The sequence below is a fragment of the Rhinoderma darwinii genome, chromosome 4 (genome assembly GCF_050947455.1).
Source record: "Rhinoderma darwinii isolate aRhiDar2 chromosome 4, aRhiDar2.hap1, whole genome shotgun sequence".
Taxonomy (NCBI): domain Eukaryota; kingdom Metazoa; phylum Chordata; class Amphibia; order Anura; family Rhinodermatidae; genus Rhinoderma; species Rhinoderma darwinii.
The window spans coordinates 283,921,596-283,938,368 of record NC_134690.1 but is presented as its reverse complement, the minus strand read 5'-3'; the positions used below and the strand labels follow the sequence as shown (position 1 = coordinate 283,938,368).

Below are 16,773 nucleotides of genomic sequence, written 5' to 3'. Positions count from 1 at the left end.
GCAGCATGTTCTTTTACGGATGTCACCCTTTTCATTGTAGAAGGAGTTAAAACTGCTGTGAATCCACAGAAGAAGGGATTCCACACATGTAGCAGATTTTTTTGCGAATTTTGCAATGGATTTTGCTGGGGATTCACAGTGGATTTCATCCCTTCTACATTGAAATGAGTGAAATCTGCTTTGAACGTCCGTAACATATGCAGGGGGCCCAACAGAACCAAAAGCTTATAGTGGAACAGTTTACAGACTTTGTTAGCATTTGGTGGCATTTCTTATCTTGAATCAAATATTTGAGGTACTCTTGCTTAGGTTTCTCACTTTGTCTGGATTTTTGCCCATTCCAATATTCTGAAGTACATCAGTCCCTTTTTCAGCAAAACACCACCCCAACATGATGGTGCAACTCCCATGCCTCACAGTTAGAAGGGTGTTCTTTGGATTAAAAGCCTCAACGTTTTAAATGTTTGTTTTATCTGACTGAAGAACACTCCTCCAAAATGCTAGATCTTAGAATTGGTGATCACCTACAAACTCCATTCTGGATTTTTATGCTGATCTTGGAATAGGTGATTCTTCCTTGAACGTTAGCCCTTCAGGGCAATGTAATATAATACTTTTTAATGGTAGATGGTAGATATTTAGGTACTGGATTCCTCCAACTCTTTCACCATTAAATTGAACCTTTTAGACCAAAGATTGTTTAGCACTAGCTATTTACTTGTGTTTCCTTCCTGAACAGTGTCTGTGTAGTTCCAACATTTTTAGATTAAAAAATAATCTAAAATCTAAAAGTCTTTTAGATTAAAAGATTTTTAGATTACTTAAAATTGTTTGAATAAAGAACGTCTGAAAATCAGGAGCTGTTTTCCCTTGAACATACCCTAACTCCCAATTAACGCTTAATAATCAATAGCAACTAGTTTATACCTGTATGTAAACTTTTCAATTCTGAAATCGTGAAGTAGATCTGTCTCTAATTAATGTAAAATTAACTCTGATGTGAACAATAAAGATGCCTTAATTGACTTGCTAAAACAAATATATGGTAACATGAAATGTTTGAATCTTTAGCCTAGGTGTAAGTAAACTTTTCGCCTTAACTGCAGGTTGTTTGTTTCTTAAAGAGGCTCTGTCACCAGATTTTCAAACCCCTATCTCGTATTGCAGCAGATCGGCGCTGCAATGTAGATTACAGTAAAGGTTGTTTTTTCAAAAACGAGCATTTTTGGCCAAGTTATGACCATTTTTATATTTATGCATATGAGCCTTTTTTTAAGTACAACTGGGCATGTTTAAAGTTAAGTCCAAGTGGGCGTCTATTGTGTGTGTACATCTGGGCGTTTTTACTTGTTTTACTAGCTGGGCGTTGTGAATAGAAGTGTATGATGCTGACGAATCAGCATCATCCACTTCTCTTCGTTAACACCCAGCTTCTGGCAGTGCACAGACACACAGCGTGTTCTCGAGAGATCACGCTGTGATGTCACTTCCTGCCCCAGGTCCTGCATCGTGTCGGACGAGCGAAGACACATCGGCACCAGGCGACAGAGACTACAGTTGATTCAGCATCGGCGTTTGCAGGTAAGTCGATGTAGCCTCTGTCGCCTGGTGCCGATGTGTCCTCGCTCGTCCGACACGATGCAGGACCTGGGGCAGGAAGTGACGTCACAGCGTGATCTCTCGAGAACACGCTGTGTGTCTGTGCACTGCCAGAAACTGGGTGTTAACGAAGAGAAGTGGATGATGCTGATTCGTCAGCATCATACACTTCTATTCACAACGCCCAGCTAGTAAAACAAGTAAAAACGCCCAGATGTACACACACACAATACACGCCCACTTGGACATAACTTTAAACACGCCCAGTTGTACTTAATAAAGGCTCATTTTCATAAATATAAAAATGCTCATAACTTGGCCAAAAATGCTCGTTTTTGAAAAAAAACAAAAACATTATTGTAATCTACATTGCAGCGCCGATCAGCTGCAATACGAGATAGGGGTTTGAAAATCTGGTGACAGAGCCTAATTAACATAAAATATTAACAGACTTCAAAAAAAGTGAATAATTGAAGCAACCCAAAGGAATCTGCTTGGTTCTGTTTCTATTTTAAAAGCATAAGAGACAATAATTCCATCCGAAACTTGTTCAGGTTGATTTTCTAATTAAATGTTCAATGAGAAACAAAAAAAATCATACATCTAACATCAACAATTTTCCCCTGAAATAATTAAACAAATCACTATTTCTCTTGCATTTAAGTTCTTAAAAGTCCTATTCTGCCATTTCTTGATTACATCTATTTCTTTACTCTCCCCATTTCTACAAGTGGCAATAGTAAGTAACTGCCGTTACAGCTTCTATATGGTTGTTACTGAGTTTTGCCAGACCCTTGCTGTGCAACTCCAGTTACAGTGGAAAAACATGGTGTAATAGAGAAAGAAAAAATTGTCCCTAAGGGTCTTTTCAGACCTTTAAGGGATAAGCCAGTATAATAAAAAAATAAAAGTAAAATAAAGTAAAAATAAATGAATCAATAAATGCACATAAAATACCCACCCCAAAGAAATGTTCCCCAATCCAATCATTGTTGTAACGTTACCCTGACCCAATTACCCTAAAATAGACATGCAATATATCAATATATACGGTATACAGTGATGATCACAAATACAAAGTCTATTTTAGGGTAAATCTATATTATTACAAGGAAAAATTAACTGAAAGGTAAAAAAGCATACTCTATTATTTTCAAACTTAAAGCCTAAAAACTCTAAAATAGCAAAAAGGATGTGTATAAAAATGATGGAAAAAAATAAATAAACCTGCAGTGTTTAAAAAACAAACGTTGCAAAAATCACTTTGCTAACCCAACAAATAAAAACGTTATAGCAAATTAATTGCTATATATGGCAAAATGGTGTCTGGTCCTGAAGGCTCAAAACAGCCTCGTCCTGAACCGGTTAATATAAATAATTTCATAAAATTACAAAACCGAATATAGTTTTCTTCACCTGGACTAGATGAGACTATAGTTGGTTTTGTTGTTTGAATAGGTTGTTGCTCTATTTGTTGTGTTTCAATGCATTTCTTCAAGTTACAATACTCCCATCGCACACTTGGATCAGTGGTGTAGCACCATGGACCCTTATCATTATCTGGATTTCTGCAGTAATTTTTCTCAAGATCCCTGCAAATACAAAACGTGTTTCATACCATATGATGCATTAAAATTTTGGCCAAATGAATTACAGTATTTGAAAGAAAGAAATATGAACCATAGGCAACAATGCAAGTCAAAGATACTTGAAAGAGTACCTAAGTCTCTAAATAGACCTGAACCAGTCTATTGGATTGTTCTACATCATGTTTACATCAGATGCTGAATTATGAATTATTTTGACAAGGAAATGTACCAAAGTGCTATACTTTATTGTGTGTGGAAAAAAAAATTGCAATACATATACTCTTGAGTAGCTGCATTGCCAAGATTCTCTTTAACCCCAATCTTTAATGATCAAGCTTGTTTGGACCTTAATGACCAAGCCAGATTTGTCAAATCTGGTATGTCTGACTTTATCAGAGAATAACTCTGCAATAGTTTTGCATATACAAGTAATTCTGACATTGTTTTTTCGTCACATGTTGTACTTTATTTTAGTGGTAAAAGTAGAAGGATAAGATTTACGTAAATTAATTAAAACTTTGTAAAAATTTAATTTTTTATCTATTTTGAACTGAAATATGTCACATATGTACATACATACTGTACAATTGTTTTTGGCAGCACTTTTGAAAAAAAATAAAATAAATTTTGAGCAATTTAAAAGACTTACAAATTTAATAATAATTGTATAAATGTTGAAGTACATTTTGTTTTCCTGCACCAAGCCAGGTTTTCAGGGCCTCATAGGTGTCACAATGATGGAAACCCCCACAAATGACCCATTTTGAAAACTACACCTCAATAAGGTATTTATTTAGGGGTGCAGTGAGTATTTTGACCCCACTGTTTTTTTGTAAGAATTCATGCAATGTAGGTGAAAAAAAATAAAATTCCACTAAATGTGTCATTGTAAAGACAGATTTCTTTGTAAAGTGAACATGAGAATGAAGAAACACCACCCAAAATCTATCACCCTGTTTCTCCTGTTTTCAAATATACCCCCATTGTGGCCCTAATACACTGCCTGGACACACGGCAGGGCCCAAAAGGAAGGGAGCACCTGGAGGCTTTCAGGACACATATTTTGCTTGAATATGTGTTAGGCCCCACTGCACATTTGGAGAGGCTTTGAGCTGACAGAACGATAGAAACTGCCCATAGATTCCACCATTTAGAAAACTAGACCCCTTAAGGTATTTATCTAGGGGTGTAGTGAGTATTTTGACCCCACAGTTTTTTTTGCTAAATTTAATGCAAAGTAGGCGGAATAAAATAAAATTCCACTTTTTTCACAAATGTATGATTTAAAGACAGATTTCTATGTAAAGCGAACATGAGAATGAAGAAACACACCCCAAAATCTATCACCCTGTTTCTTCTGTGTTCAAAAATACCCCCATTGTGGCCTTGATCTGTTTATTAGACATGTGGATGGGCCAAAAAGAGAGGGAGCACCCTTTGGCTTTCATGTCCCAATTGAATAAATTCTAGGCCTCATATCATCAATTGAGCTGCCTGATAAAAAAAAACAAAACATAAAAGACCCCATTTTAAAAACTAGACCCCTAAAGGCATTTATCTAGTGGTGTAGTAATGTAGTGGTGTAGTGATAATGCTGACCAAATAAAATTTTAAAGGAGGAAATAATGGGTATTATTTCTGACACTATGCTTATATAATGTTTTCTTCAAATTTTTATTACATTTCCGCATGAAATAGGGGAGAGGGGTAAAAGGTTTGGTTAGAAATATGCCACATTAATAGATTTGTGCGGCATACAAAAAAGTTAAGCCGTGTATTCATAACGGATGCATCTCGCTATAGACGCATTTGCCTGTACTTATGACTGTCTTGCTAAAGAAGCAGTTGTCCCGCATCTGTGCCATTATGATGTTATTTTGGCAGCATTCTGTCCTAATATAAAATCAGTCAGAGAGAAAAAAATAAACTGTACTGGAGTGACGGGCAATATCTTAAAAAGAAATTGACCAAAATGTATCCAACTATGTGGCAAACTCGAGTTTGTTCACAAGATAGAAGAAAACCTGTAGGGCTGTCATTAAAAGCTTTTTTTTTTGAGCGACTGGTTGTACAACGTCTCTTTAGCTCCATCAATTCCTATATGAGGGACGAACATGGCAAGTGACGTGGTACACCATAACACTCCCCTGCCCGGCAAAGTAGGAACAGCTATGTGCACAAAACAACCAATCGGTTAAAGTATATATAAAGGGGTAGCGTCCAAAACCATCAACAGGAATAGTAAGGGGGACTTGACACAGAGTTTTTTTACGCGGATCCGAAACGGCCGAAAATGCCTCCCATTGATTTCAATGGGAGGCGGAGGCATTTTTTTCCCGCGAGACGGTTTTTCCGGAAAAATAAGGGACATGCCTTATCTTTGGGCGTTTAGACCTCTGACCTCCCATTGACATCAATGGGAGGCAGAGAAAGTGTATTTCGCTGCGTTGTTTTTCCACGGGCGAAAAACTCTGCGAAAATTGGTGTGCAGGCAGAGCAAAATCTGGCTCAAAATTCCAAACTGCAGATTTTCCTCCTCCAAAAAGCTCCATGTGAACCCAGCCTTAAGGATCACTAATCCACAAAATTATGTTAGTATTTCCAGAAGCATTGTCGGGTGCAAGAGGTCCTGCGAAAACCCGAATGTAGTAAAGCCCATAGTGTATTGATTAGGAACAGCTCGAATATTAGTGATCCTCCAAATAAAAAAAAAAGATCATGCCCGTATCACCATAAAGAAATATTTATTAAAATAACAGTTTTGTTTGGCAGGACATAGTCATAAAAACAGTCAATAGAAACAAAATGATCAAAAATATGAAATATTAAATATTTTCTGAAAAAAGAAACTTTACTACCTAAAAGAATTCCTCCCCACTTGGAAAGCCCACAAACTAAAATAAAAATATAAATTAAAATTTACTTCCTAAAAAGACCCCCTCCACCATTTTGGCAATCCCTAAATAAAATGAATAATTGTAAACTGTGTGGTACGTTTCAAAACAGGGGTAGTTGCAGAGTTCTGGTTGAGATGGGCACATCAGGCAGTAGAATAAACTATCCCTCCTCCTTCCATGTTTACTGCAAACCCGGCACCTTTTTTGGGGATATCTTTGCGTCTCGGTGGAAGGGATGGGGTGAAGATAGTGGCGCTCTGCAAGTCTTCACACATCCTCAGACTTGTAGGGTTGTGCAGGGGCATTGGAGTCAAATAGGAGACGCTCAATAAACTCCTCCTGGAACTGGAGGAAGGTGAGCGTTCCTTGTTTTTTTTATACAGCACAAACCCATTATAGGTAGCAATCTGAATTAGGTAGATTGCTACATTTTTGTACCATGCCCTAGTCTTACACTTCACCAAATAAGGTTGAAGCACCTGGTCCGACATATCTACATCCCCCATTAATTTATTGTAGTCTATCACACAGACAGGCTTACACTTTTTCACGGTGGCCCCCCTCTCTCTAACTGCCACCGTGGTGTCTGGATACAGAGTGGACAACATATAGACGTCCTTGTCATTCCACTTTACTGCAAGTAACTGCTTACTTGCTAGTGCGAATGACGCCGCTCTTTCCACACGTCTGGAGACCAATTGTTTTGGGAATCCCACCCTGTTTTTACGGACTGCCCCGCAGGCCCCTGTATTTGCAGCATGGAGGGATTTACAAAGGGGGACACTGCTATAAAAATTATCTGTGTACACATGGTACCCTTGGTGCAGGAATGGCACTATTAGATCTCACACAATTTTGATGGAGGTGCCAATTGTCTCTGGGCATTTTGGCGGTCTTTGCCTTCATAAATCAAGAAACTGCAGGTGTACCCTGTTGTGCTCTTGCACACCTTATATAGTTTAACACCATATTTGGCACGTTTGGAGGGGATTAACTGCCAGAATGAAAGACGGCCTTTGTAGCTCATCAGGGATTCATCCACCGATAAATTTTGATATGCGGTGTAGGATTTAAGAAAAGATACTTGTAGTAGGGAAATGAAAAGTCTCAATTTATTAAGGCGATCGTAGCCTCGGTCATTTCTTTGGGGGACTTGGGAGTTATCTGTAAAATGCATGAAGCGCCTTATGGATTCATATCGGTGTCGGGACATAACTGCTGCAAATGCAGGGGTAGCGTGGATAGCTCTTGATGCCCAGTAGGAGCGGATAGTTGTTTTTTTGGCCAACCCCATATTTAGAGTTAGGCCTAAAAAAAATGTAACCTCAGGGACACTAGTGGGGGTCCATGATGAGTAGAGGGATGTGGGTTTCTGTGCAATAAATTGTCTTGCATAGATATGTGTCTGTTGGACAATTAACTCCATGACATGGTCACTGACAAATATGTGTAAGAAGTCCAAAGGGGTATAATAAGCAACATTCACTTTTATTTCTGAAGTTGCTGACAGTTGCAGGACCTGGGGGGGAAATTAAATTGTGGGTTCCCAGAACACGGGAGGCACTGCACCACTAGGCCCTGCACCACTAGGCCCTGCATCGGGGGATTCGACTGACTCCATCACCATAGGGCTATGGGGTCCAGAGGTAGAAGTAGAACTTGAGTTGTCACTGTCTGCAAAAAGTTCTACCTCTGAAGCAGTGTTGGTGTCAATACCTGAACTGCCGGAGCATAGCAAGGTGCAGACTTGCTCCGCAGTAAACATTCTCCGAGCCAGGTAGTGTAAATGACTGTAACCGTTAGGCTACTAACTTTTTTGTATTTTTTTTTAAATTAAGAAAAAAAAGGATACCCTGCCTATCACTAGGTAAATAAATAAATTCCTAAAACCAGCACCAAAACAATTACGTAAAACTGGCTAACAACAGGTAATAACCGGACGCTGCCAGAAAATCACTTGTGCTCACACAGGGGATGAGTGGGCACAAATGGGATGATCAGGGGGCACAGGCTTGAAAACAGTGAGGGGAGAGAAAGACACAGTCCATGTCCTGGCTGTATTTTGTACATATACTGACATAGATCACTGTGTAGGTATATCACAGTGACCATGTCAGCAGGGACCACTGAGATTGGTCCCTGGCTGTTACTATTTGCCATATGCTGCCACAGGCAGCATTACCAATATGCAAACGGTGCATGTGTGCGCCATTTTGATTATCAGGGACGGGGGGTGATGGGGGGGGCTGACTGGGAGTGCTGGCCCTTATTTTTACTATAGCTGAGTACACAGAGTTTAAGCGCCTCCCGGAGGCGCTATCTTATGCCAAAGCGATGTCGTGAAAAGGCAGCGCTCAGGCATAAGTACCCTTAATGGCCACCGTGAAAACAAGTATAGGCGTTCATTAATGGGTTAATAGGCTAATATTGCATTATTTGTTGTTTTTCCAATAATCCCTGTTGTCAAAATGTAATTTGCATTCACTAACAACATCTAACAAGTCTTCATTTGTATTTTGCCATAGGGCATCAATGCCCTGTGGCATCCACCGATTGCAAGATGGGTCACAGAGTCAAAGGACAAAAAAGCACAATATCTGGAGTGGTGATGCGGCAGCTTTATTCCAGCGATCAGTGGGAGTCACAGTGCACAGATCACCGACAATGACATCTTCTGACATGTTTCATTGACATGTTAGAAGATGTTTTGAGAGGAACCTTCCTTTATAGACTTGGTATTTAGTGGGAACCTGCCATGTCACCATATGTTAGAATATGTTCACATGTACAAAACACATTTCACATGCTGTGCAAAAATCTATTTGCATTTGAGGGGATGTGGCAGATTTGGCATGGATTTCACCTTCTGGAATGGAAAGTGTGTTATTCCATGGATGAAATCTGCATAAACATGCACACATTAAGAGAAATTTGAAGTAAATCAAAACAAAACTGTTGTTTTTAAAATTAATATATATAAATTACATAGTCTAATAAAAACTTTACTCACGCATTTGGATATTGATCAGGTGTTTTTGCATGTGTGTGTGGCATCATAGAACTCCATTCCTGACATCTTTTACCTGAAACTGTCAAGTATGTTGTACCTCTATATGTTTCACCATTTCCTGTGTAACATTGAGAAACTGCAGCGGATGTTGTAGGTACAGGTATAACTATAAAACAACAATAAAAAAATGATCTCAGCAATGATTATTTTTCATTTTGAAGTGTTCATGCAGTGGTGAAACAATAGTTAAAGTGCAAAAAAATGTAATGTACTATACACAAGTATTAAACGAAAAAAGACCCATATAGGGGCATGGAAACCAAAAAAGTCTTCATAAATGTGTTAAAAGATAACAACTTTATTTCCACATCTTTAAAAACAACATAAATACAAAACATAAAGATAAAATGTAAGTAACAAAGATACCGTCAACACAAAATGAGTACAACACTGCAAAAGTACTGTGCCGGGAGGCGCAGTACACATGCTAACATCACTTAGCGACGTAGACAAGTAAGTTCAGACATGATCTGACTCCTATTGACCATTATATTTATATGGATCACCTATAGGTATAACTATACACAAGTAGTAAGAAATTTAAAGAGAATATATATACATTTATAAAGATTTAGATATTTGATGGACTGTGGGGAAATGTAAGTTTCACTTTATTGGCCCTAAAATATGTCAGTAGAATGCAGGTTGGTATCAGACAGCTAATATATCCACATTATGGTGTCTATATGGAAAACATAACACCCAGACACCCCCCCCCTGTGGTTCTACCGAACTGAACTGAGACAACCATAGGGTTCCAAGGTGATCTAAGTTCCGGTTAGTAGAACCATGGGGTCCAAGTCTAAAGACCATATTACAGATGGTAAAATGTGGCTGTATTATGGCTTTCTGAAAGGCTGCCCTGAAAACTGCAGGAACTTTTATAATGTTTAAATACTGTATTAGGGAATTGCTATTTAGTTCCTTGTAACTATAAGCTCACCAAAGTTACATTCAGACTTTAAGAGCAATTGCATGAGTATCTAAAGGGCTTATAAAACTTATCTTGAATGCTCCTTTTTGGTTATGTTCTACTATTATCAGAGCCAAATTTATTTTCTAGGATATGAACTATAACGGTAGGAATGGGAGAGGTTGTTAATAGCTTGCACTTGTTTAAATTTGTTTTTAAAGACGTCAGATTATTTGTATCAATCATATATCTAACTTATAAACTTTATTTTAAAATACAAAAATATATTGGGCCTCATGCATAACTGTTTTTAATTATGTATTTCAGATTGTGTAGCAGTAAATGTGAAATGTGAATTTATAGAAATAATGTAAAAATGTACTTCTGGCAATAAGAATGACTATTAAAAGAGCTCATATAAGCTTGAATGAAGTATAATTTAATGTAAGGTTATAAGTGCATTTACCAACAGGTGTAGCATCACAGCTGGGTATGTCACAATATTCCCATCGTGCAGATTTATCAGTGGTATAACACCATGGCATTGACTCTCCATCTGGGTTTCTGCAATAATTTTTCTCTAAATTCCTGAAAATAAAATGAATTGATAATATTTTAAAACATAAATACAGTATACATTTGTCCAGAAGTATAAAAACAAGGAACTGTACAATATAACTTACAAGGAACTGAGGTCTAAATAAAGACAAATGTATATGGCATTTTCTTACCATTATGATCCTACTTTTGTAGCTCCTTTGGGTATTTTGAAATTTTGGTAGTTTTCAATGATCAAAAAATAACTCATACTTAGGAATGTTTTAGGCAGACAGACCTTTCATTAGCACGGAAGTGTTACACAAACTTAGCAAATATCATCATATTTAACTACCTGCAGACTGCCACATACGTAGGCTATAAACATCTATGTGGTCTGCATTCCAGTTTGCAAGGTTGTTTCTAAATGTCCTGCTGAGAGGGTAGCTGCACAAGCAAAATCTGGTGTAGCTTCTGGTGGGCAGAACCAAAATGTCAGCAATAATTCGGCTCCCCAGATGGATTACAGAAGTTGCTTTCTCAATCACTATATACATAGAGCTCATTGAGCACTCTGTATGTTATACAGAAGGAGCTACTGTTTAATGGAAGAAAGCACTCGCCAGCTTTTTTAACCCCTTCACGACAGCCAAATGGCTATATACGTTCCAACTGCCCCATGCAGTTGTCACGTATGTAAACTTTGGCAGCCTGGAACAAGGTTTAATGAGTGCAGTGCTGCTTCAGTGTAAGCAGCGCTGCACTTTCATGTCTGCCAGGGCTTTGAGATACCTGTAAATAGCGCAACCTAAGCACCTTTTAGGAGCAGAATACCAGGTCAGAGCACCCTGGCCGGGGATTCTGCTCCTAGAGGGAGCCCCTGACGTCTCTCCATCCCCCCTGTAGATAGTGCCACCCCCTGCATATAGAACCACCCCCTGTAGACAGCACCACCCCCCCTTCAGATAGCACCATCCCTCCCCTTAGATAGTGCCACCTACACTCCCTCTTGGAGCAGAATCCATGGTCAGAATGCTTTGGCAAAAGAATCCGCTCCTAGAGGGAGCCCCTGACGTCTCTGACCATATATGGACAGTGACGTCAGGGGCTCCCTCTAGGAGTGGACTCCACAGTCAGATCGCTCTGGCTGGGGATAACGCTCCTAGAGGAAGCAGCTCTCTGTCCATATATTGAGGCGGTGGTGCTATCTACTGGGGGGGGGTTCTAGTTTCAGGGGGATGCTGCTATCTGCAGGGGATAGTGTTATCTGCAGGAGTGTGGTGCTATCTACAGGGGGTGTGGTACTATCTAGAGGGGGCATGGTACTAACTTCAGGGGGTGTGGAGCTATTTACAGTCAGTGTGGCGCTATGTACAGGTGGGTGTGGCACTATCTACATGGGCACTGTGGCACTATATTGACACTACCCACAGGGGACACTGGTGCTATCTAAATGGGCACTGTATGTAGCACTATGTGGGCACTATCTACAGTGGAAACTGTGGCACTATGTGGGCACTGTGGCACTATCTATGTGGGCAATGGCACAATCTACAGTGGGCACTGTGGCAATATCTACAGGGGTATTACGGCACTATCTACATTTGCACTGTGGTGTTTTCAGTTGGTTAGGACAAAAAAACCCTAACAAATCAAATTCATTAATTTTTTTAACGCCCAGGAAATTTATTCAAATCTTGAGACACACTGATGCAAAACAGCCATGAAAAACTGACAGTTGATCAGTTTTTAACTGGCTTTTTTTTTTCCACGTTGCGTGACTATAGCCTTATAGCCCTCTTCACTCTCCCCTCACAGCGATCCAGGTTGACGGAAAGAAAAGAAGACTAATTGTTACAGAGCTGCAACAGTGTATATATATATATATATATATATATATATATATATATATTATTGATAAATATATATAAAAAATTACAAAAAGGTGTTTTTTTCACATTTTTTGTGACTTGTCTGCTCATAATAAAGATTAAAAACATTAATTAAAATAATCTATAAAATGAAAGCCTCATAAATCTTGTAAAAAAACAAAGTAAAAATAATTGTGATATTCAAAGCGGTTACAAATATATTATCGTTTAAAGAAGTACATATCAAAAATTTTAAATTTGACCTGGACACAGGGGCATCAATGACCCTTGGTCATGAAAGGGTTAAAGAGGATTTGTCATGAAAATATGATGCACTATTTAAGAGCAACATATGATCATGATAGGTGTGATTAGATATTAGACCAACCGGCACAAAAATATTATTCCATTTGGATAATGGACAAGAAGAAAGATTACAGAAAATAGGAACAACGACAGCCTATAATTTACCTTTAATAATTACCATAATCAGTGTTCTCGCAGAATTGAAACACACAGAATCACTCTGCCCATGCTGCTGTATTCGTTTTTTTATAAGTTTTAATAGGCACAATTATTTAAGTTGTAGTGTGCCAATGTATTTTTGTAGGCCATTAGTGAGCCATGAAGTGTATAAAGCAGGAGTGGATTGAGAATGATCTGAACTCCCAGGAAGTAATTTTCATCAGCACTTTAAGAACTACTTTGACTAATCGATTCCAGTGTGCCACTTTCCATTAGTACTTGAATAACCGTCTCCCTGTTCCTTCTGTAACAGCATTCCGATTCTCCCTCATCTCCCTGTCTTCTCTCTGCCAACGGTAGCCTTGGCACTTGCCCAGTAATACCTGAGCCAATAAGCTTGGTGACCAGCCTGTGATCACAATGACTGCAAGGCTTATTGCGATGCTTTCAAGTTGAGGAGATTCCCTTTGCCACTTGTCTCCCAGCCCCAGCATTCGGGTCGCTGGGGCTGACGGTTTTAAATGGCTATCCCAGGGCCTAACAAATGCCTCCAGAGCTGTCCAGTAACAATGTATTTTTAGGGCATACCTTAGGTATGCCCTAACTGATGCTTGCACATTTACATTGCTTCTCATGTGAAACTTTGGCGATAAAAGAACATTATCCTCACTGGGAAAGCATTGGGGCTTGGTGGTGACTTTGCTCTCCAAGTCGGTCCCTTAGTAAAAGTAGGGAATAAAAAAAAAGTATTTTAAAAAAAATAAAGTGTAAAGGATCTGCCTGACACAGCTTCTGTGTCGACGCCCGTGGGTAATCAGTCTGCACCTGCTCCTAAGTCTGAGAGAGTGACACGATCTTCTACCAGTCAGGCTGGGAGGCTGAGGAGTGGGAGAGCCTATCACAGCCTAGCCAGACGGAGCTAGCTCCCGCCCTCTGTCTATTTATACCTGCATTTCCTGCTCCTCCTTTGCCTGTGATTCTTTTCTGTTTCCTGGCTCTGCTGCTCCTGCTATGATTATTGACCTTGCTTCATTTTTGACCCTGGCTTTACTGACTACGCTCCTGCTCTGTGATTTGTACCTCGTGCACTCCTGGTTTGACTCGGCTCGTTCACTACTCTTGTTGCTCACTGTGTTTCCGTGGGCAACTGCCCCATTTCCCTTAGCTTCTGTGTACCCTTGTCTGTTTGTCTGTCGTGCACTTATTGAGAGTAGGGACCGTCGCCCAGTTGTACGCCGTCACCTAGGATGGGCCGTTGCAATTAGGCAGGGACTGAGTGGCGGGTAGATTAGGGCTCACCTGTCTGTCTCCCTACCCCGTCATTACATAAAGAGCACTAAATAAAATTATTTCCCTCTCTTTTAAAAAATAATCTTTACTGGTAGTTCTCTTTAAACTTGAACAAGGGTCACATTTGACCGAGAGGCGGTGGGCTAATGCGCAGGAATTGGATGCCCAAATGGTCAGTCTCTTTACTGGTATAAAGCATACTTAAAACAGAATTATTTGCAAATTTAATGCTAGAATTAAATGCATATAATCACTTACTTGCAGGGGTAGTTCTCTGTGGTTCTGGCATGGGTATGGGGTTCCTGAGAACTCCACGCCTGACATGTTTTTCCAGATATTGTTACAGCATTCTTTCCTATGTAGGATTCTCCGTTCCCAGACAAGCATTGCAGTCCTGGTGGTGATGGTGGGGGATTTGAAGCTGAAAAATGAAAAGAAAAAAGGTTTCTGATAAAAAAATATTTATGTTTTTTAGAGAGAAAACTACATTTCTGCAAATTGCTTTAAAAAATTAGCTGAACTGCAGAAGTATTATCGTGAGATGAAATTTTGGCAAATCACAAGTAAACAGTTATCCAAATAAATGTTCCAATGAATAAAAATATGGGTCATTATAAGGACAGACAAATATCTTTTCATTTTATGCCATTTTAATTGTCGGCCATCAGTTGTATAAAGAAGGTTGCTCTCATTTTTAATTAGAAGTTAATAGTTAAACTTAAGTGACTACAACATTTTTTGAACGTGCAACAAACTTTTAACTCTTATCCTAACATTGGACCATATCCTATGCTCTAATACATTGCGGTCAAAATCAAAAAGTTGAAGAGAATGTTTGTTAAATGCACTTTCAAAAGAGACTGGCTTCCATCTGATGTGGGTTTCATGAAAATTATATGGACAAGCACTAAACGGTATCTTAATTACTCTTGGGGTGTTGACTTAAAAACGAAAATAAATCCATGTAAGATAGAGTCAACGTAACAAAAATGGTAAATTGGATCCACCATGTTTTATATTTTTTATTTCTAATCTGTGAAGTGAGCATAGAAATGGGTTAATATACAGATTACAGCCCTGCAATTTTCATATATACACCAGTCGTAATACCATTACCCACAGAGCTTAGCAAAAAAACCTCTTAATTAATCTATCAAAAGTATTGGCATTTTCACTATTGTCTTGAAAACCTGGAACATGCATAAAAGTCATGGTAGGTCTTAAAAACATGTTTCATTTAGTCAAAATATTTTTTTAATTTTGCATTTCCATATTTCAAATAATAAAAATAAAGCTCACATGATACTATTAGATATCAGCCAGCAAATATAAACAGCAAATGTTATTCAATCAGAACTCTCCTCTTTAAGATTTTCTTGCCAGCAGAAGAGATGTTTGAAGCTGCTATGGCCCAGGATTGGATCTGTAAGTCCTACAAGTTCTGCTAAGAACTGAAGCTATGCACTATGTGTCTGCCTAAAAAGTTTTGTAGAAAGTCTCCAGCACTTCACCAGCTGACTCTAAGTGGTTTTGAAGCACTCAGAAGCCTCTCTGAACTGCTACACAGATTTTTTGTGTTATGTACCTCAACTTATGCCAATTACAATTAATTCAATGTGGATGCCTAATTATTAATGTGAACCTTACATTACATTAGTGGCATATTTTTTATGGATTTGAATAGAAGATTTCGGTGCATAATTTCATAATTTAATTGAAGTCTATGATGAAATTCTGCATTCAAAATCCGCAACACATATAGAAAATGCTGCTGAATGTATTTCTGGAAAAATTCTATGAAAAAATGTAAACCATATAGAAGTGGAACTTCCCCAAAAGACCACCTCTTTCAGAAGACTACTCCTGATTTGGAATAGATTTTTATGCGCCAGATTTTCAATTCCCTTATATCATATGTATGTATATTTGTGGTGATCATCTTAAAGAGGTTTTACTGTATGTGTTGCAGATTATTTTTCCACCCATAGGAATTCATGGTGTAAACTTCCGCAGCGGAATTTTCCGATATAAAAATTCCATTATGTGTAAATCCATCCATTTGGTGCCTGTAAGTCCTTCTCTCTATGGTCAGAATACTTTTATTGTCTACATAGTTAACTGCCTTTTTACAACCACTTTAATCTAATTGCTACTGTTATTGAATCCGAAGATTGTTATCTGTTGATACACATATTTGCCATATCAAATGCTTATGTGAAATTTCAAAAATCGAATACATTTGAAATAGAATAGAGTATAAAAAACAAACAAACTCCTGTCTAATTGACAATACAATGCCATGTCTAGAAAAAGAGAAAAATAGTGAAACTCACTACAACGTGGAATATCACAGTATTCCCATCGTGTGTTTGGATCAGTAGTAAAGCACCATGGTTTCGGTTCTCCATCTGGGTTGCGGCAATAGTTATTTATTAAATTCTTCTCTGGAATGCTGAAAAAGGAAATGAAAAAATAAAGTTATTAAAATTACCTTAATACTATTTCTGAGAAACAAATATCCCTCTATTGGAAATACACCCAT

The 16,773-nt window shown here is 38.5% G+C and overlaps 1 protein-coding gene across 1 annotated transcript in view; it reads right to left on the bottom strand.

The window, feature by feature from the left end:
• Positions 1-16,773, bottom strand: part of PLG (plasminogen) — a 107,376-nt gene that overhangs the window by 37,486 nt on the left and 53,117 nt on the right. Inside the window, exons 7-11 of the mRNA XM_075862560.1 lie at positions 16,565-16,683; positions 14,490-14,652; positions 10,535-10,656; positions 9,096-9,261; positions 3,016-3,191 (exon numbers count right to left, since the gene is read on the bottom strand). Coding sequence (XP_075718675.1) covers positions 3,016-3,191; positions 9,096-9,261; positions 10,535-10,656; positions 14,490-14,652; positions 16,565-16,683 — 746 coding nt within the window. The remainder of the gene's footprint in view (positions 1-3,015; positions 3,192-9,095; positions 9,262-10,534; positions 10,657-14,489; positions 14,653-16,564; positions 16,684-16,773) is intronic.